Consider the following 17,643-nt stretch of genomic DNA (forward strand, 5'->3'; position numbering starts at 1 on the left):
GCTTTCTTAATCCAAAGAAGATTAAACTTGTACTTTTTCAACCCAAAATTATCTCCCCTGTCACAGATCATTTCAACATTCTTGTATCTGACAACACTGTCATAGAAACAGTGCAGGAAACCAAACTTCTAGGAGTTATCATTGACAATAAACTTTCATTTCACCCCCATATACAGGAAAATATAAAGAAAACTCATCAAAAACTGGGACTCTTATAAAGAAACAAACATTTCTTTACCACTGTAACCAAAACTACCCTTGCAAAAACATGTTTACTTTTCTCCCTTCTTTACAGTGCCCCTGTCCTAACTAACTTGTAAACTTATACCCTAAGCAAGATGGAACAATACTACAACAAAGATTGCCACAAACTCTAAATATCACACACATCACCATAAACTGCTACTAGAGCTAAACTGGCTTGAACTCCCCAACCAACTTGCCTTTATTCAGATATCCACCTTGCACAACCTTGTTTTTAAGCCTACTGCCTGCCCTGCACTAGCCAGTGTAGTGAAACCTTACACACCAAATCGATTCATACAGTCAGAAGACAAAAATATCTTCGCTACCTCAAAACGTACACGAAAACCAGGTCACTCTCTGGATTCATACTCTGTATATTATGAAATTCACTACCTGTAGCTACCAGGTCTATACCTGGCCTAACCCATTTCAAAGGGTTTTTAAAAAATCATCTCAAAAATACATGTCTTTGTTCCTGCATATAGCCTGCCTAATGCTCAGCTTTTCATCTTCTTCCACACTAGCCTCATCCTCCTCTTCTGTCACATTTCACTCCCTCACAGTCTGCAAGATCCTAGGGCTCTCCTAACTCCTTCTCTGTTTCTATACCATATCCTTAAGATACTGCTCAGGCTATAATGCCTCTGTTCTTCTTTATTCTCACAATCTTTCTACATCACTAACTTTCTGGCTATTACTTTCCTAACTGAAACCAACATTCTATTTTGTCATGTACTATAACAGTCAGTGTCATACATTTCACTATCTACATACTATTTTTGTACACTATCTACTCATAGGCCATATGGTGAGAGTGACTGTAATTGTCTATGTTGTTCTTCTTTCGGCTTTTCCCAGTTAGGGATCGCCACAGCGGACCTCTGGTCCGCTAATGATTGGCAGGAGATTTTTACGGTGCCGAGGTGCCAGCTCGACACCCAACCTTCAACAAAGGCACACTCATTTACGCATGTCTTTCAAACGCCACTCAACTGCAGGGAGGACATGCAGACTCCACACAGAAGGCACTCCAGTCGAGACTCGAACGGGAGAACATCTTGCTGTGAGGCGACAACGCTACCGCTGCACCACCGCGGCTTCTCTGTCTATAATGTTTTAAATAGGTTCATAGGTTTATACTAGGCTATCTGCCCTAAGGCATTTATAAGCCTAGCCCAAATTTTTGTGGCTTACGCCACCCCTTATATGAAAAAATACTGTGCCCATTAGTTTGTTGTGCCTCTGTCCAGCAGTGACACAGAGATGATTCCGGGTAAACCTCGATCTCCCATCCACAGGTCTAGATTTCTCTTGAACAGAGTCAGCGAGGTGCTCTGCCTCACATGGACCAGGATTTTATTCCACAGCATAGGGAGTCTCTGAGTGATAAATCTATCCCTCCAGCACGTCCTATTTATATCCGTGCTAAGGTTTAAGTCGCTTGCTCTAGTGGTTTTGGTGGATTTGGATTTTTGAGGTGGAGCATGTCCATTAATTCGGGTTGGACATGGCCTTGTATGTCAGGCACATGTCACCTCTGAGCAGGCGGTATGCGACTGAATAGAGCTGGAGTTTCTTCAATCTGGCAGCATATGACAGATTTTGGAGTCCCTTTATCCTTTTGGTGAGGAACTTTTGGGGTCTCTCCAATTGCTGCAGATGTCGGGTGAGATACATCCCAAATGGGGCATTGTACTCGATCATTGGTCTGATAAGTGAAGAGTACAGGGAACAATAACCTCACTAGATCTGGATGTGAATCCCTTCATGATCAGGTGGGCAATGTAGAAGGTCTTTCTAACCACTTTAGCAATGTGAGTGTCAAAAGAAAGGCCACTGTCAACCTGGGTCCCCAGGTCCCTGATAACCTCTTCTGTGCTTAGTGGATTGCCACCTATATGGTAGCTTGGGGTTACCTTGTTTTTCCCGAAGGGTATGACTATACATTTTTTGGCGTTTAACTTCAGGCCGTGGCTCTGGCACCAGCTATCTGTTTCCGTGAGTCCCTTCTGAAGGATATCCGTGTCTGATGCACTTTCCACTATGGCACCCAGTTTGCAGTCATCTGCAAACTTTGTCAGCCAAAGTCCTCCTATGTTGGCCTGTACTTCTGAGAAGTAGATGCCAAACAATAGGGGGCCTTACCACAGGATACCGAGCCCTGTGGGACACCACTTGTGACCGGCTTGGAGTCTGACACAGCGCCAGCAACTCTAACCCTGTGGGTTCTGTCCTTAAGCCAGTTTGCAACCCATCTTGTGACATATGGGTTTACATTTAAGCTGGTAAGTTTTTCTACAATACCCGAGTGGGGTATTGTGTTGAAAGCCTTTGCAAGGTCAAGGTAGGCTGTATGGACTGCCTTTCCCTCATCAATGGCCTTGGTGACTGTTTCGAAGAAGTCGACCAAGTTCAAAAGGCATGATCTTCCCTTGACAAAGCCAAACTGGGTCGGGTCCAATGTCTGCAAGTCCCCTATATCTTTGTTTATGAGCTCCATTATGATCCTCTCCATAGCTTTGCAGACTAGACTTGTTAAGCTTATGGGGCGGTAATTACCAGGGTCCGTGTAGGCGCCGCCTTTGTGGAGTGGGACAACAGTTGCCGTACGCCACTCCTTGGGCACGTATCCTGTGGTAAGGCTGAGATTAAACAGCTGCCTTATGTGCGGGTTTAATTCCTCATTTAGCTCGTGTAGCTCACAGCCGGGGACACCATCCGGTCCCATTGATGCTGTGTTTTTAGCTTTAGAGAGAGCAGCTTTCACCTGCGCATTTGAGATGTCCGGGAGGCTACACTCGGCTGGGATAGTTATCTCTCCTTTAGGGGGGGAGAGGGGGGTGAAGTTTGCACTGAACCTGTCTGCCAGTATGTTGGCAATGTCTGTGGGTTCAGTGATTTTTGTATCATTTTGTATAGAATTGTCTAGATATTTAGTATATCTTGTAACATCTTGTAACATAGTTTATGTTCTTTCAACTTGTTTTGTATAGTATTTCTCATGCCATTTTTTATTGTATTGGATTATATTGTATTTGTATTGTACTGTATGTGGAGCTTTTCTCCCTGGACTTCTTGCTGAAAACGGGTCTATAGACCCAGTCAGACCACCCCATTAAACAAATGTCACATAAATAAATAATAAATTTGCAGAAAATTATTTCATATCTACTGGCTGGTTATTGTAACAGTGCAAGTAAATTACCAGCCTTTGTTGTTTTACTGATATCTGTAAAATGCATTGGCCAGTTGCTAACATGTACATCACAAATTGCATGTAGTATATATCCTCACTGTTCCATGCCTTACTTTTGAAAACAGGTTACTACTATGATCTGGATGACTCATATGATGAGAGTGATGAAGAAGAGGTGCGAGCTCATCTACGCAGAGTTGCTGAACAACCCCCGCTGAAACTAGATACATCAACTGAGGTACTGAAATGACACAGGCAAACAGATAAATGACAGTTGCTATTGGTTGCTAGGCAAAGAGGTACCAAGTTGTACTTTTGATAGGTCAGGGTGTATATGCTCAGATAGTTTTATTACTAGACTCTGGCCAGGAAGGTTTACTGAGTGAAAATTTGTTAACAAGCGTAGGTTTGGGAAGGAGTGGTAAGTTAGGGATAACATGAAGTAAAAATCCTGTCTGTAATGAAGAATGCTGCAGTACATAACAGCACTTAACATACAGAACTGAAAATACAAGTCACTGGAGAAGACTGGAGGTAACCTCAGAGGAAATGCTGCAAGGTGGCAGGTAACAGCACTGAGCTGGAGAGTAGTGGAATTTAAGTTGTTCTTCTGAACTTATGTATTCTAGGAAATATGAGTGAGATGTTTAAACTTTTTATTTTATTGTGTGTATTATTTTTTATATTTAAGCAGGTTAATGTAAAGCATTAAATGACCTTTCTTTTAAAGTGTAAACAAAAGCTAACTACAATGAAAAAAAATGAAAATTTGAGTTGTAGCAATATTTTTATATGACATGAGAGAGCGTTCCAGGTAGACACCTGTAAATAATTTTCCTTATCCTGCTGTCATCCAATGAGTCAGAAGTATATTAGTTTGTTTTCTTTCTTTCTTTCTCTTTCTTTCTTTCTTTGAGGGTAGTGTAAAACAAATTAGTACATGTATCAGTGTTGTTATTAACGGTTACTTTTGCAGTTATCCCATAATTTCCAGTCCATGTTAATTAATGCTAAACAGTGATGAAACATTGACAAATATCAAGGCAAATTGAGAATTTATTTAGTTTAGCAGTACTTTATTGTTATTTCAGCAAACAATTTTTACAGTTAAAATTAATGAACCTTTATGTGCGGTGTTTATAACGTGCTCATTTTCCTGTAAGTCATTTCCCCTCCATAACATCACTAGTTTTATCTAGTACCTGTGCTCTCCCCTCCTTCATTTTAAACTACCTGTACTTCTTGCAAAGAGCTTTGGTTGAGTCAAATTCCACCTTTTATGAACTGGATTCAGACATTTTTATAGCCACTAGATCTGATGGAGGGAGGTCATATTTGTCCATCTGTACACTGTTCTTTTCCAAAGATGCAGACTGGGACATGAAATGGAGTGAACATGTCTTCCTAACAGTGCTGCTGATAGAGGTTTCTAATGGGCTTTTTATCAAATGTCTTTGATATGTGTGAGACAGGAACCTATTGCCAGTCAGAAGATGGCAGGCTGCTCTTTGAGAACATTCCTCTGATCGCCATTATGATTCCCATACCTGTACTCCAGCCAGATAGAAAAGACTGCCTTTCTACTGGGACGTTAGGTGGTCTAAGTGAAACTGCCAAAAAAGTGCAAAACTTTTATATAAGGTTGTGGGATCAGCCTCCTGTTACATAGGGGTAAAAGATGAGACTGCAACCCCAGAGGTCTGGGTTTGATTAGTAGATCCAGGCAGTATGGGAGTGAGTAGTTGAGGTCAGTTCACTCATCCTGAGAAGAGAGGAAGTTCAAAACTACAGTGATACTAAAGTTTGGGTAGGTAGTGTATCATTGCAGGAGCACTGAGGCCGAGCATTTGACCAGCCAGCCACCCAGCACTGTGCATTGCAGCTGGTGCCAGAACATGCACGGATGCTCCATCGGGCCAGCACTGCAAGATTGATTTCAGTACTGTGCCCAGGAACTGCAAGGGAGAGGGATGAAGGAGAAAATACATAACCCTTTAGAAAATAGTCATTACTGGATTGTGATACCTTCTGGGTTGTTTGTAGACCAGAGTGAGGAGGATGGTCATTCTGGGCAGTAGGGTGACCTCTTAACACAAAATGGACCAGGTGCTGAGCAGTTCTGAGTGAAGGGACACTTCTTCCAAGTTTCTTCCTGAAAACTTAATTTTTTCAAATTGGCCTTACCATTTCATCCTTACTGTTTCAGTAAGTTTTCAGTGTATCATTGGTGATCTGATTATCCCACACTAAATTAAAATTATTGTTTAGTGCATTCATATAGTAACATTTTCATAGGCATTTTAAATAGGTTTATATCAGAGCAGTAGCAATGCTCTTTGGCATCCTTGATAGATCTCCATTAGGCACTCCCAACACTGAGGGTGACATAAAAAATATAGTGAAGATTTGGATATAAAGAATAGCTCCTTGCCATTACTCAAAATGCTTCTTGATAATGCTTGTAGGTTTCAGGGACTGAAAGGCACCTGTTCTACAGCTTGCAACTGGGGAAGGCATCTTCTTCACCAGAGATTTCCTACAGCTTTGCATGGCAGTATACAGAGCAGTTTTCTTTTCAGCTTTCCGATATACCTGTTTGCTTTAAGGTGTTTCAAGGTGCAACCACATATCCACTGACTTCTAACTCAGATACATGGTTGTCATAAGTTTGTTGACGTGCTAGCAAAACTGCATTATCAAGATTGGGTTTGAGTTCCAAATCTACTTTTATTTCTTAGGTGATTCTGAAATTCCAGATTGCCAGAGCAGTCTTTAACACACATCCTCAGTGTGCATTGAAAGAGATTAGTGAGTATTCCTGTTGTTTTCATGCTGCTGCTGCTGCATATAACTTTAGTAAGCTGGCAAGGGAAAGCCTGTATCTCTCAGCTATAAAGAGATAAGCTTCTGTGGTTTCAAAATTATAAACTGATAGCAGTTCTACTATCACACTGCAGCCAGGAGTTGGAGCTTTGTTGATTTGAATAAAATTAAGTAACTTGGAAGTGTGTTTCAGTTTTTAAGAAGTAAGTTTGGATCCGCCCCAGTGGTCATTAATGGCCTGGAATAGAACTAAATCTGTTTGCTTTGTTGAGTTACCCAAAAACCTGAAAAATTGTTAGGATCACCCTGAGGATAATTTACTATTTTAAATCCTTTCACACTGGTTAATCCCTTTAGTATTAAATTTAGTTGTTCAGGCTTTGTGGTCCATAACTTGTCAGTGTAAATAAGAATATATTCTTCACTCCAGTTTTGATCTCTGTAAAAAGTCATGTGTTTTGAATGTTTATTTCATGTTTGAAACCAACTCATCCGGCCTGGTTTTGGAAATCCGCTGTCCTTGAAGTATTTATTTGCAAATAATAAATTCTCAGAGGAAGGCTTTTTGTTTGTGCAGAACATAAGATAACAAGTTCAGTGAGTGGGAAATCTAACGGAAATGTTGGGGGCTGACAGTGGAGCTGTTCCCAAGAAAATGAGTTTGGTGGGAAGGAAAGACTCTGTATTCAGATGAGAAGTTAAAGTGAACATTGTAAAAGAAATGCCTTTTAAAGAAAATGTATGCACATTTCCATGTGTGATGATAATTGTTGTGGTACGTGTGTGTGTGTGTGTGTGTGTGTGTGTGTGTGTGTGTGTGTGTGTGTGTGTGTGTGTGTGTGTGTGTGTGCAGTTGTCTTTTAATCTGCCAAGTGGACTGATCATATTTTAAAAGTGTTTATTTGTTAATCTGCTCAGTAGAGTGACATGTTGCCCCTTTTCTGCCCTAGGCAGCAGTGATGAAGGGAAAAGAAAGTAGAGCTTAGTTATGAAACGACAGTTGTCTTCACCATAATACAGAGGCACTAATAAAAGAGACTTTATGGCATTATAGTGATATGAATAGATGAAGCAAAAAAATTAATTGTATGAAAAATTAATAAATTACATCCTGTTTGGGAACTGTATCTATAATTAACCATGTTCTTGTTTTTTTTTTTTTTGTAATGTGTAAGATAACTTGCTTATCGATGGAGTCACAGTGAAACATAGCAAAGATCTAATATGCAACTTAAAGTTTATTTCATAAATGAAGTGAATTGGAGTAAACATATTTTGTTAATATGAATCATGTTGCAATCTGTCATCCCAACTTTGTGATTTTTTTATGAAATAAGCAGTTGTCCTTCCCCTTGTATGCATTACACTTACTGAAATGCAGTGTTTTGGTAAAGAATAATTTTTTTTTTGTATTTTTGCTGCATGAGAACAAGTTTCCATTTTAATGCAAGATTTTGAGTTCACCAATGAAACTTTCAGTGTACCACTTTCGATTTTGGCTGTTCATTTCAGGTTTCTTTTAGGTAAATGCTCTCTTGCAACATATTAGAGCCCTGTCTGTAATGCTTGACCTCAGCTTGGCATGCTTTGATAAAGATCTAGGAGAATGCTCTCACTTTTTATGGTGTTTTTTATTTAACTTCTATATACATTTTTTTACTCAGTTCTTTGTTTTCTTTCCAGCCAGCATCTTATTTCAGAACATATGCTTTACCAGTTTACTTTCTTGGACTGATAAACATAGGGAACAGCCATAACCATAATGAGAAAGGTCAGTCTTGTGGAAGTGTTCCTTTGGGTATCTGACTTGTTCTTATTATTTTGTCATTTCTCAACATTAGAAACTTGAGTATTTGATGATTTTTGGTCTGACCACTTATTCCAAGAAAGAAGAAATATTGTTACAGAAGCAAAGAAAGAGAAGAAGAATGTTAAGAGAGAGAAGTCCATCCCCAGCACCTGTTCAAGGGAAGCGGCAGACACCTTCACCACGGCCCTTGCTCACCACTCGTTACACCCCAGATGAGATGAACAGCTCTCCCAGCTTTGAAGATAAAAAGAAGTTCCTGACTGCATTTAACTTGACACATATAAACAGTGAGCATCATAAAGGTAGGAAAAATGTGCCTTTTTGAATGTAATAGGTAACGTGTAATGAACCACAAGTTGCTTATATTAAGTTGTTCCTGAGTGTGATTCTGGGAAATACGGAGGGTACAAAGCAGCATAGTTATAACAATATACAGTAATTACAGTAGCAGACTACAAATTATTACAGAGGTAATAAGAAGACATTATAAAATAGCATGAAATTCCTAATTGGCAAGGTCTCATAAAACTATACAAAGTCATAACGTGGAAAATAAGGTACCAAAGTGTTGTCTCCTCAAAAGAATGACTCTGTTAGGGTTAGAGTAGATGTGGCTTGAGGTGGGAAGGATCTGGTTGTTTGAGAGGTAATACAGGAAGGTTCCCTCTTTGTAGAAGAAATACCAACTGCATAGTAGATTCCCATTGAAAGTGGTATGGGGCGAATACATTGAAAGATTTCCAGCATGCAAAAGCAGTCATTGGGAAGATCAGAAGGTGTATCTCAGCAGCCTTTGTCTTTCTGTTGGATGGATAAATTGGTGTCTTCTCTGCCAAAGTAATAAAACAGTAATCCATGACTGTGGATGGGAGTGTCATGATTTACCCACAGATCTTGAGGTTTGATTACAAGGGCAAAGCCCATGTGATTAAAAAAAGTCAGCCATGGGTAAATCCTGATATACCCACAAACAAGAGTTGATTATTGCTGATGTTCTTCGTGTTTCACTGTTGCAGTCATTACATTTGGGTAATCTGCTGGCAGGTTGCCCTCAGTCGGCCTAAATAACAAAGTCTTGGCTCCTCCGTCCGTTGCTGTCTCCTCTTCCATGACGTCAGGTCGTCAGGGGTATAAAACATGCAACTGATGCCATTTTATTCAGTCTTTCTTGCCGCGCAGTGCCCAAAGCAGAAGCAGTTCGCAAGTGCCGGTCGGCCAACTCCTGAAATTTTCGCATTTGAGTTTCAGAACTGAAGTCTTCAATCTAAAGCTAAGTACCCCATTGGAGGAAACTTTTTCTTGCTCCTTACCGATGTCAGTAAAAGTTAATAATTGCATTACTTGTGGGAAGCAAATACCTAATAAGGATTTTCATTTGTACTGTATTCCTTGCCTGGGCCCAGATCATAACATGCCTTGCTGTCGGTTTTGTGCTAGATTTAACCAACGCACTATTAAGCGTCTTTATATTTTTGCTTCTAAATATTTTGGATCAAGATTTAATTACCCTGAAATGTCGTCGGTTAGCAATCCGACTACTGGAGTTCATAAAAAATGCAAAGAAAAAGACAGAGACAGACTGTTGACGAAACTTCTAAGCCAGTCGCCGGTTCGCCGGTACTCAGTAAGGTGCTTTCACAGCCCCTGATACCCGCTACTTTTGAGTCGCAGGCCTCTACTGAGACCCATGCAGAGTCCGGTATGCCACGAGATTCTCAGAGTATTGAACGCGCAAATGTCTCTCCCTTGGATGGGCCTGGAGCTGCTGAGCAGGCACCGGCTTCTGAGGGTGTTTTCAGGCCTCAACATTTTTATATAAAACCGATGCCAGCCTCAAAAACAAGATCAAAAACATCTTCTATGTCTGAAAAAATGATGCATGAGCCACGTGCTCAGGGCCCTATGCCTAAAAAAGAGATGATCAAAATGGCTGAGGACTTAATTACATTGATCAGGGGTTCCCAACCCCCCCCTGCCAAGAGGCCTAGGCAAGGCACTGATTATGAATCTTCAGATCAGGTTTCCATTTCTTCTGATCCCTCTTCTGATCAAGAATTTTCCATTCCACCCTATGAGGATTCTGACGCAGAAGAATCCATCCCGTCTGCATCTCCTCCTGAGGATTACTCTTTTGGAGAAACTTTGCATACTTTAAGGGAACATTTTCACTGGGAGAGTCAGAATTTCTCTGAATCAAAAAAGAGGCTTAGGGATTTCCTTCTTTTTCACCATAGGCCTTTGGCAATACCTCCTGTATTAGACATTGTTGATGATGTCTTTTCTGAATTAAGCATGGCTCCTGATTCCCTACCTCCAGCTCCTAGTAAGCCAGACAGATATTACAGGGTTCCTGACTCCCACAAATTTCTATTCAAAAATCCTGCTGCTGATCCTGAGACTATCTCACAGGGTCACAAAGGTGTAAAGGCCTCTACAGCCAAAAATCCTACCCCCTCTGATAGAGATTCCAGGGCGCTGGATAGATGGGGAAAGAAGTTTTATACGTCTGCAGCCTTGGCAATTAGGGCCTTAAACTGCCAGTTTCATATGCTTAAATATCAACAGCATGTTATGGGCTTATTGAAACAGAAAATTATGTTGATTTCTGAGTGTGTGGAAAATAAAGAATTACAGGAATTATTGCATTCAGCAGAACAGGTTGGAAAGCATACTTTGCAATGTGGTTTTGATTCCTTGGAGGCCTCTTGCAGGGCCGCAGTTACTGGATCTGTGATTAGAAGGCATGACTGGCTCAAGGAGCAAAATATGCCTGATCATGTTAAAGCTAAATTGTTGGATGCTCCCTTGCAGCATGATACTCTGTTTGGTAATAAGACAGAAGAGGTTTTAAAGAAAATGGAAGACAAAGCTAAATCTATGCAAACTGTAAAAGATTTCTTGCAAGTGCAGCCACCCAGGTTCAGTAGGCACTGGCCTACTAAAATTGGTCCTTTTCTGTGTCCAACAGAGCCACTCAAGGCAAATCCAGACGCTCAAAAGGCTCCAGATACCAATCTCAGGGTTCTTATAGGTCAAAGCAATGGGGTGCCTCCACCGCTAAATCTGGAGGAAACAAAGCACAACCCTACAGTAAGCAGTCTCAATGACTTCCCTCTACCTTCGCAAAGCACTCATCTTTTGTTAGCCCCCTTGGGGAAAAAACTAGCACTTCATGCTCAAAATTGGCAGTTAATTACCCAGGACAAGTGGGTATTAAACATAGTATCCCAGGGGTACAGATTTCATTTCCATACTTTGCCAATTCCAAATGGTTGGCCAGATCTGCCACAAAATCAGTGGGCAGAGGCTGAGAAACACGTTATGTCCCTCATGGATATGGGGGCTATTCAACCAGTACCAGAAAAGGAAAAAGGACAAGGTTTTTATTCAAGACTTTTCCTGGTACCCAGAAAAGACGATGCATGGCATCCAATACTGGACTTATCGATTTTGTACACGTTCCTGGACATTCCAAAATTCAAAATGCTGACTTCACAGCAGCTACTGCCTATGCTGGACAGGAACGCTTGGTTAGTGACTCTAGACTTAAAAGAGGCATACCTGCATATCCCAATAAGGGAATCATGCAGAAGATACCTCTGCTTCAAGGCAGGTTTTCTACATTACCAATTCTCTGCACTGCCCTTTGGCTTACCTACTGTGCCCAGGGTCTTTACAAAGTGCTTGGCACCAGTAATTGCATTCTGCAGACAAAGAAGCATACAAATTTATCCTTATCTGGACGATTGTCTCATTCAAGCAGAGGACAAGGACACTCTTCTTCAACATCTGGCATTTGTAAAAAGGCTTCCAACATGCCTAGGGTACACAATAAACGAAAATAAATCCCAACTGGTACCCTCTCAAATAATTACATTCCTGGGTGTAAACTTGAATACAACTGCCCAGATGGCTTACCTTACGCCAGACAAACAAATCCAACTGACAACATACTTCAAACAAATGGCAACAAAAACCCAGTTATCTGCAAGACAAATTCTGCAGGCTTTGGGGTTCATGGCATCCTGCATTCTACTAATTCCATATGCGAGACTGCATATGAGGAAACTTCAGTGGTACGTAAAAAGTTTATGGAGTCATCATTGTCACAGTCTGAAAACAATGATTCCTCTCATTCCCTGACTACAACAGGAGTTTCTTTGGTGGGCAGAGACATGTCACCAAAACAAGGGACTGTCATTCACTCTACCCCCTGCCACCCAAACCCTAACTACAGACGCATCAGACTGTGCGTGGGGGTGCCCACCTGGCGGGGAGATGCATTCAGGGCAAATGGAGTCCAAAACAAATGCATCTGCATATCAACCAGAAAGAGATGCTAGCTGTTCAGAATGCTCTGACAGCCTTCAAGGACTTATTTCCAGGACAGCTACTGATAAAGATGGACAACACCACGGTTATGTGGTACATAAACAAGCAGGGGGGGTACACATTCCTATCCCCTTTGCAGACTAGCAAAATACTCTGGCAGATGACTTAAGCAGAAATCGTATGGACCCACATGAGTGGAAACTGGATTCACAAATCTTCAGCATGTTAACACAGAAATGGGTGAGCCCAGACATAGATCTATTTGCCTCTCCCCAAAATTATCAACTGGACAAATACTGCTCAAGGACTTATCACAGAAAAGCATGGAAAGTGGATGCCCTATCCTTCAGTTGGAAGAACTTATCAGTCTATGCCTTTCCCCCTCTGCCTCTTCTCTCCAAGGTCTTGCTAAAAGTCAGACAGGAAAAAACAAAAATGATCCTAGTTGCTCTGGACTGGCCTCGCCAGCACTGGTATCCAATTCTAAGGAATATGTCTCAACTTCCTCCTTGGTACTTGCCTCAGATACCTCATCTACTGTCTCAGCAGAACAATCAAATTCTGCACATTCAGCTCCAAATTCTGAACCCTGCAGCATGGCTGATCATTTAATTATTCAAACAACACCTCTCAGTAAATCTGTGATGGATGTCATTTTGGAAGCCAGAAGGCCTAGTACTAGAAAATCTTATGCTGGTAAATGGAAGAGATTCTGTGGGAAACGGACACAGCAAAGCCCAGTATCCCTCAGATTTTACAATATTTGACTGAGATGCTTGACAAGGGATTATCTTTTTCTTCAATAAAAATCCATGTCTCTGCCATCTCGGCTCATTACAACATGGAGCCTCCCCTCTTTTCTCATCCTCTGCTTAAACAGTATCTTAGAGGTGCCAAAAATTTAAGGCCTCCTAGAAGATCACCAACTCCTGCATGGGACCTCAATTTTGTGCAGGAAAAACTCACCCTGCCTCCTTTTGAATCAGCAGCTACTGCGGATATAACATTTTTATCTTGGAAAACAGCTTTCCTCTTGGCAGTCACTTCAGCAAGAAGGGTTTCAGAACTACAGGCTCTCATGGCTGTGGAGCCTTTCATTACATTTTACCCAGACAGGGTGTCCCTCAGGACCAATCCTTCTTTTATGCCTAAGGTGGTATCCAGTGTGGCTCTTAACCAAACAATTCACCTGCCAACATTTTACCCAAATCCGCAGAACAAGAGGGAGCGGATTCTGCATTCATTGGACGTTCACAGACAACTAAGATTCTACTTAAACTGGACCAAATGTCTAAGAAAGTCTGAGCAACTACTGGTGGCATTTGCTACAGGATCAGAGGGGAAGGCTATATCAAAGCAGACTATTTCTAAGTGGATAAGCCATTGCATTTATTTCTGCTACTTGCACCATGGTAAACCTATGCCCAAGGAGATCAGGTCACATTCCACCAGGGCTGCCTCTACCTTAGCAGCTTTTCTCAGAGGGGTTCCAACCAAAGACATTCTAGAAGCTGCTACTTGGAGTTCTGTTCATACCTTCACAAAGCATTATCATTTGCCTCTCTTCTCCAAATCCAGGGCAGGCTTTGCCACTGCAGTTCTGCAGTGCCTTATAGCTACTTCTAATGCCATTTAATTCCATCCTCCCATCCATAGCTTTGGGATTCCACCCAAATGTAATGACGGCAACAGCGAAACATGAAGAACATAGTACAGTTGTGTACACTTACCATAAATGTAGATGTTCAAGTGTATTCACTGTTGCAGTCCGGGTTACCCACCCGTCATCCCCCTTTTCTATAACTTTTCTTTCCTTCACTATATTCTTCAGCCTTTGTGGTGTATTTGCTTTTAGATGAAGGTAAAGTTTATGTTGCCAAAAGTGCATTTACATATATTTCTGTTTATATATATATATATATATATATATACATATATACATATATATATATATATATATATATATATATATATATATATATATATATATATATATATATATATATATATATATATATATATATATATATATATATTTCTGCTCCCTATTTGGGGGGCACCTGATATCTGGGGCAAGAAAAACTGAATAAAATGGCATCGGCTGCATGTTTTATACCCCTGATGACCTGACGTCATGGAAGAGGAGACAGCAACTGATGCAGGACCCAAGACTTTGTTATTCAGGCCGACTGAGGGCAACCTGCTAGCAGATTACCCAAATGTAATGACTGCAACAGTGAATAGACTCGAACATCTACATTTATGGTAAGTGTACACAACTGTACTTTGTACAATGACATTATTTAGGAATGGAATTGTGTACCTTTCTTAAATAATGTCTTTGTATAAGGGTGCTGTGGTGTTCCTCTGCATTCTTCCTTGTTTGCTGAAGTACTGCGCATGCATATGGAACTTGTGTTCCCATGCTTGCAAAGTTACATCAGCGCAGTGCTGAAGAAGCAACAGAGTAAAGAGAATCTCCTTTGCTTTGTTTTTTGTGTTTCATGCTGTATACCTTATAAATTCTTAATGCAAGAAATCTAGATAAACCCAACATAATAGGGAGACAAAGGTCCAAAAATAGGGGCAGATTTTAAATATTGCTGTTATAAACTTGGAAAGTTGCTGGAAAAAGAAGTTTTGTGTTTTTGTACATTTCTGAAGGATGTAAAGCCTGAATTTGAAATGCCTGTCATTATTTAATAAGTTCATTCCACAGTGGCTTGCCAGAAAACTATAATTTTTATGGAGAATAGACCAAAACTGTGAGGCAAAAATCTGGACATTCTGTAAAAATCTGTATAGTTGAGGGGTATGGACTATCGAGATTTTAGTTGGGACATTGCAGAAATACAGGAAAATCAGGTGCATTTCTGCTTCTTTAGTTTTGAAGAATGTACCTGATTTTTTCTTGTATTTTGCTATGTTTCCTAAGCATATGCCAATAGAAAGCCTGGCTGCTCAATGCTACTTTAGAGGCCGGTCTTTTTTTCATTTGGTATATGCTCGATTTACAACAGGCATGTTGGTTGGGCTGTCCAGTCAGATTGCTCGTTTTTGAATAGCAATGCTCCATTATTGTGTAATTATATTTTTGTTATTATGTAGTGATTGATGGTCAGTTTCATGGGGGTGACCTTCAGCTGCATACTAGTCTGGGGCGAATGTTTGTGACTATCTTGTATGGTGAAATCAAGTTGTGTATAGTAATGTGTACTGCGTGTTGCAGATGGGAGATCATGTAACAGCAGTTTTTAATTGTTTTCCACTATTTCTGGTGACCATAATATTGCATAGTCCATGCATTTTTTAGACAGAGGCAGCAGCAAGTATTTTTTCAACGTGTGCACTTAACCCAAGAATGTGCTTTGAAGCCTAGCTGTGGGAAAATGCAGTGAGCAGCATTTGCCATATGTCAGAATTGCTCTTACCCTTTCACAAGTGATAGAATAGTGAGCATTGCAATACTGGGAAGTCAGTAGGATGTGAGGCAAGGATGTATCTGTTCCAAGTTAAAGTAGTATGTTTTACAGCTAGTACTGCTCAATTAGAACACATTATGCAAATCTTATGTCCTCTGTAACTTGTGTGCCAGTGTGGACTCTTATTACTTGGCTTTTTTTTTTTTTTGTCTCATACACTGATAATAGCCCACAGCAGGAGCCTTATGAACTTTTCTTGTATGACCTCATATCAGTTTTAAATAACTGTAAGCAGCAGAAATTTATAAGCAAGAAGAGTTGTATCTATTTCATTTGTGGAAGCAAGGAAGAGACAAGAAACCACAACAGTTTGTTTGACCTCAGTAGCAGGAAAAATGATGTAAACATTCCTGATTGAAGGAGCTGTTGAATACTTAAACATCAGTATTGGCAAGACCCCATACGGTATGGGTTCACAACAAGCAGATCTTGTCAGATGCAGTGGATGATGTTTTTTGACATGCTGAACAAAATAGCAGACCATGAAAGAGCTTTGAGTATTACCTATGCTTATTTTAGTTACATGTTTAAAACAGTGTCAGTGAAAGACTGATACAAAAGTCATTTAGCCTTGAAATAAGTTACAGGATGGTAGCCTAGATGTAAATTTTTGTTGTTGTTGTTTTTCTTCTGTGTTTTTTTGAATTCTTTCTTCATCATGCCTGCCCACCATCAGGCCTCATCAGTGGGACTCATCTGTTTGTTTCCTCATAGTGGGCATCCCTATATCCATGAATTAGAAGTTATGTACCTACCATAACGTTCCATGTTAGTTGTCTTCTCTCGCCTTCTTTCTTGCTGGATGGGTTCGGAGCCGATCCTCGGCTCCGACTCGGCACTTGCTTTAGCTCGAGAACTCCTTTTACCAGCTCGAGGCAACCCTATATCCCATGATGCAAGGCGGAACTACCTCAGATCTCGTTTGGCAGCTAACTAACCTTGCTAAAGACTATCCTAACAGAATTAGGAACAATGGTTCCTAAAAGAAATCCTCCTAACGACGTACCGGAGGAAACAATCTAATAGGAACTCTCCAAGATCTTACCAGGCCAGGGGGAAGGAGGGAGGGCCTTAGAAAGAAGGCGAGAAGACAACTAACATGGAGCGTTATGGTAGGTACATAACTTCTAAATGTTAAGTTGTCAATCTCGCCTTCATTCTTGCTGGATGGGACAGCGTCCTAGCACCTGTATCCCGGGTGGCTCAATGGAACAGACTCTTGAGAACTGTGGAACCAAAACTGGCCCTATCTCTAGAGGCCAAGTCCAACTTGTAATGAGAGACAAAGGTATGAGGTGTGGCCCATGTAGCTGCTGCACAAATGGTATCAATGGGTAGTCTATCCTGAAAAGCTGCAGAAGTGGATAGACTCCTGGTTGAGTGTGCTTTTGGCTTAGAAGATAGCTGTTTGCCCCTGAGAGAGTACACATAGGAAATAGTGGAAGTCAACCATCTGGATAAGGTCACTTTAGATACTGGAAGACCTATCCTGTTTTCTGCATAGGAGACAAATAATTGGTCCGATTTTCTGAATTGTTTAGTCCTATGCAAATAGTACCTGAGCTGACGATGGACATCCAAAAAATGCAGTTTCTGTTCAGCTCTGTCGGAATAGTTTGGGAAAAAGACTGGTAGGTCTATAGATTGGTTAATGTTGGTTTGAGATACGACTTTGGGAAGAAAGGAAGGGTTAGTTCTTAATGATACCCTGTCCTTATGAAAAACCAAATAAGGGGAACGGATGCAGAGAGCTT

At 40.8% G+C, this 17,643-nt stretch overlaps 1 protein-coding gene across 5 annotated transcripts in view; it reads left to right on the forward strand.

Annotated features, from left to right (window-relative positions):
* The window catches only part of GSE1 (Gse1 coiled-coil protein), a 1,449,259-nt gene that overhangs the window by 1,318,924 nt on the left and 112,692 nt on the right, over positions 1–17,643 (forward strand). For 4 of the 5 annotated variants that reach the window (XM_044081755.1, XM_044081750.1, XM_044081754.1 and 1 more), the window contains exons 10-11: positions 3,568–3,680; positions 8,107–8,377. In XM_044081755.1, coding sequence (XP_043937690.1) covers positions 3,568–3,680; positions 8,107–8,377 — 384 coding nt within the window. The remainder of the gene's footprint in view (positions 1–3,567; positions 3,681–8,106; positions 8,378–17,643) is intronic. The other variant, XM_044081752.1, reaches the window with a different exon arrangement.

The sequence above is a fragment of the Protopterus annectens genome, chromosome 8.part1, assembly GCF_019279795.1.
Source record: "Protopterus annectens isolate FY-2018-M chromosome 8.part1, PAN1.0, whole genome shotgun sequence".
NCBI classification, from domain to species: domain Eukaryota; kingdom Metazoa; phylum Chordata; order Ceratodontiformes; family Protopteridae; genus Protopterus; species Protopterus annectens.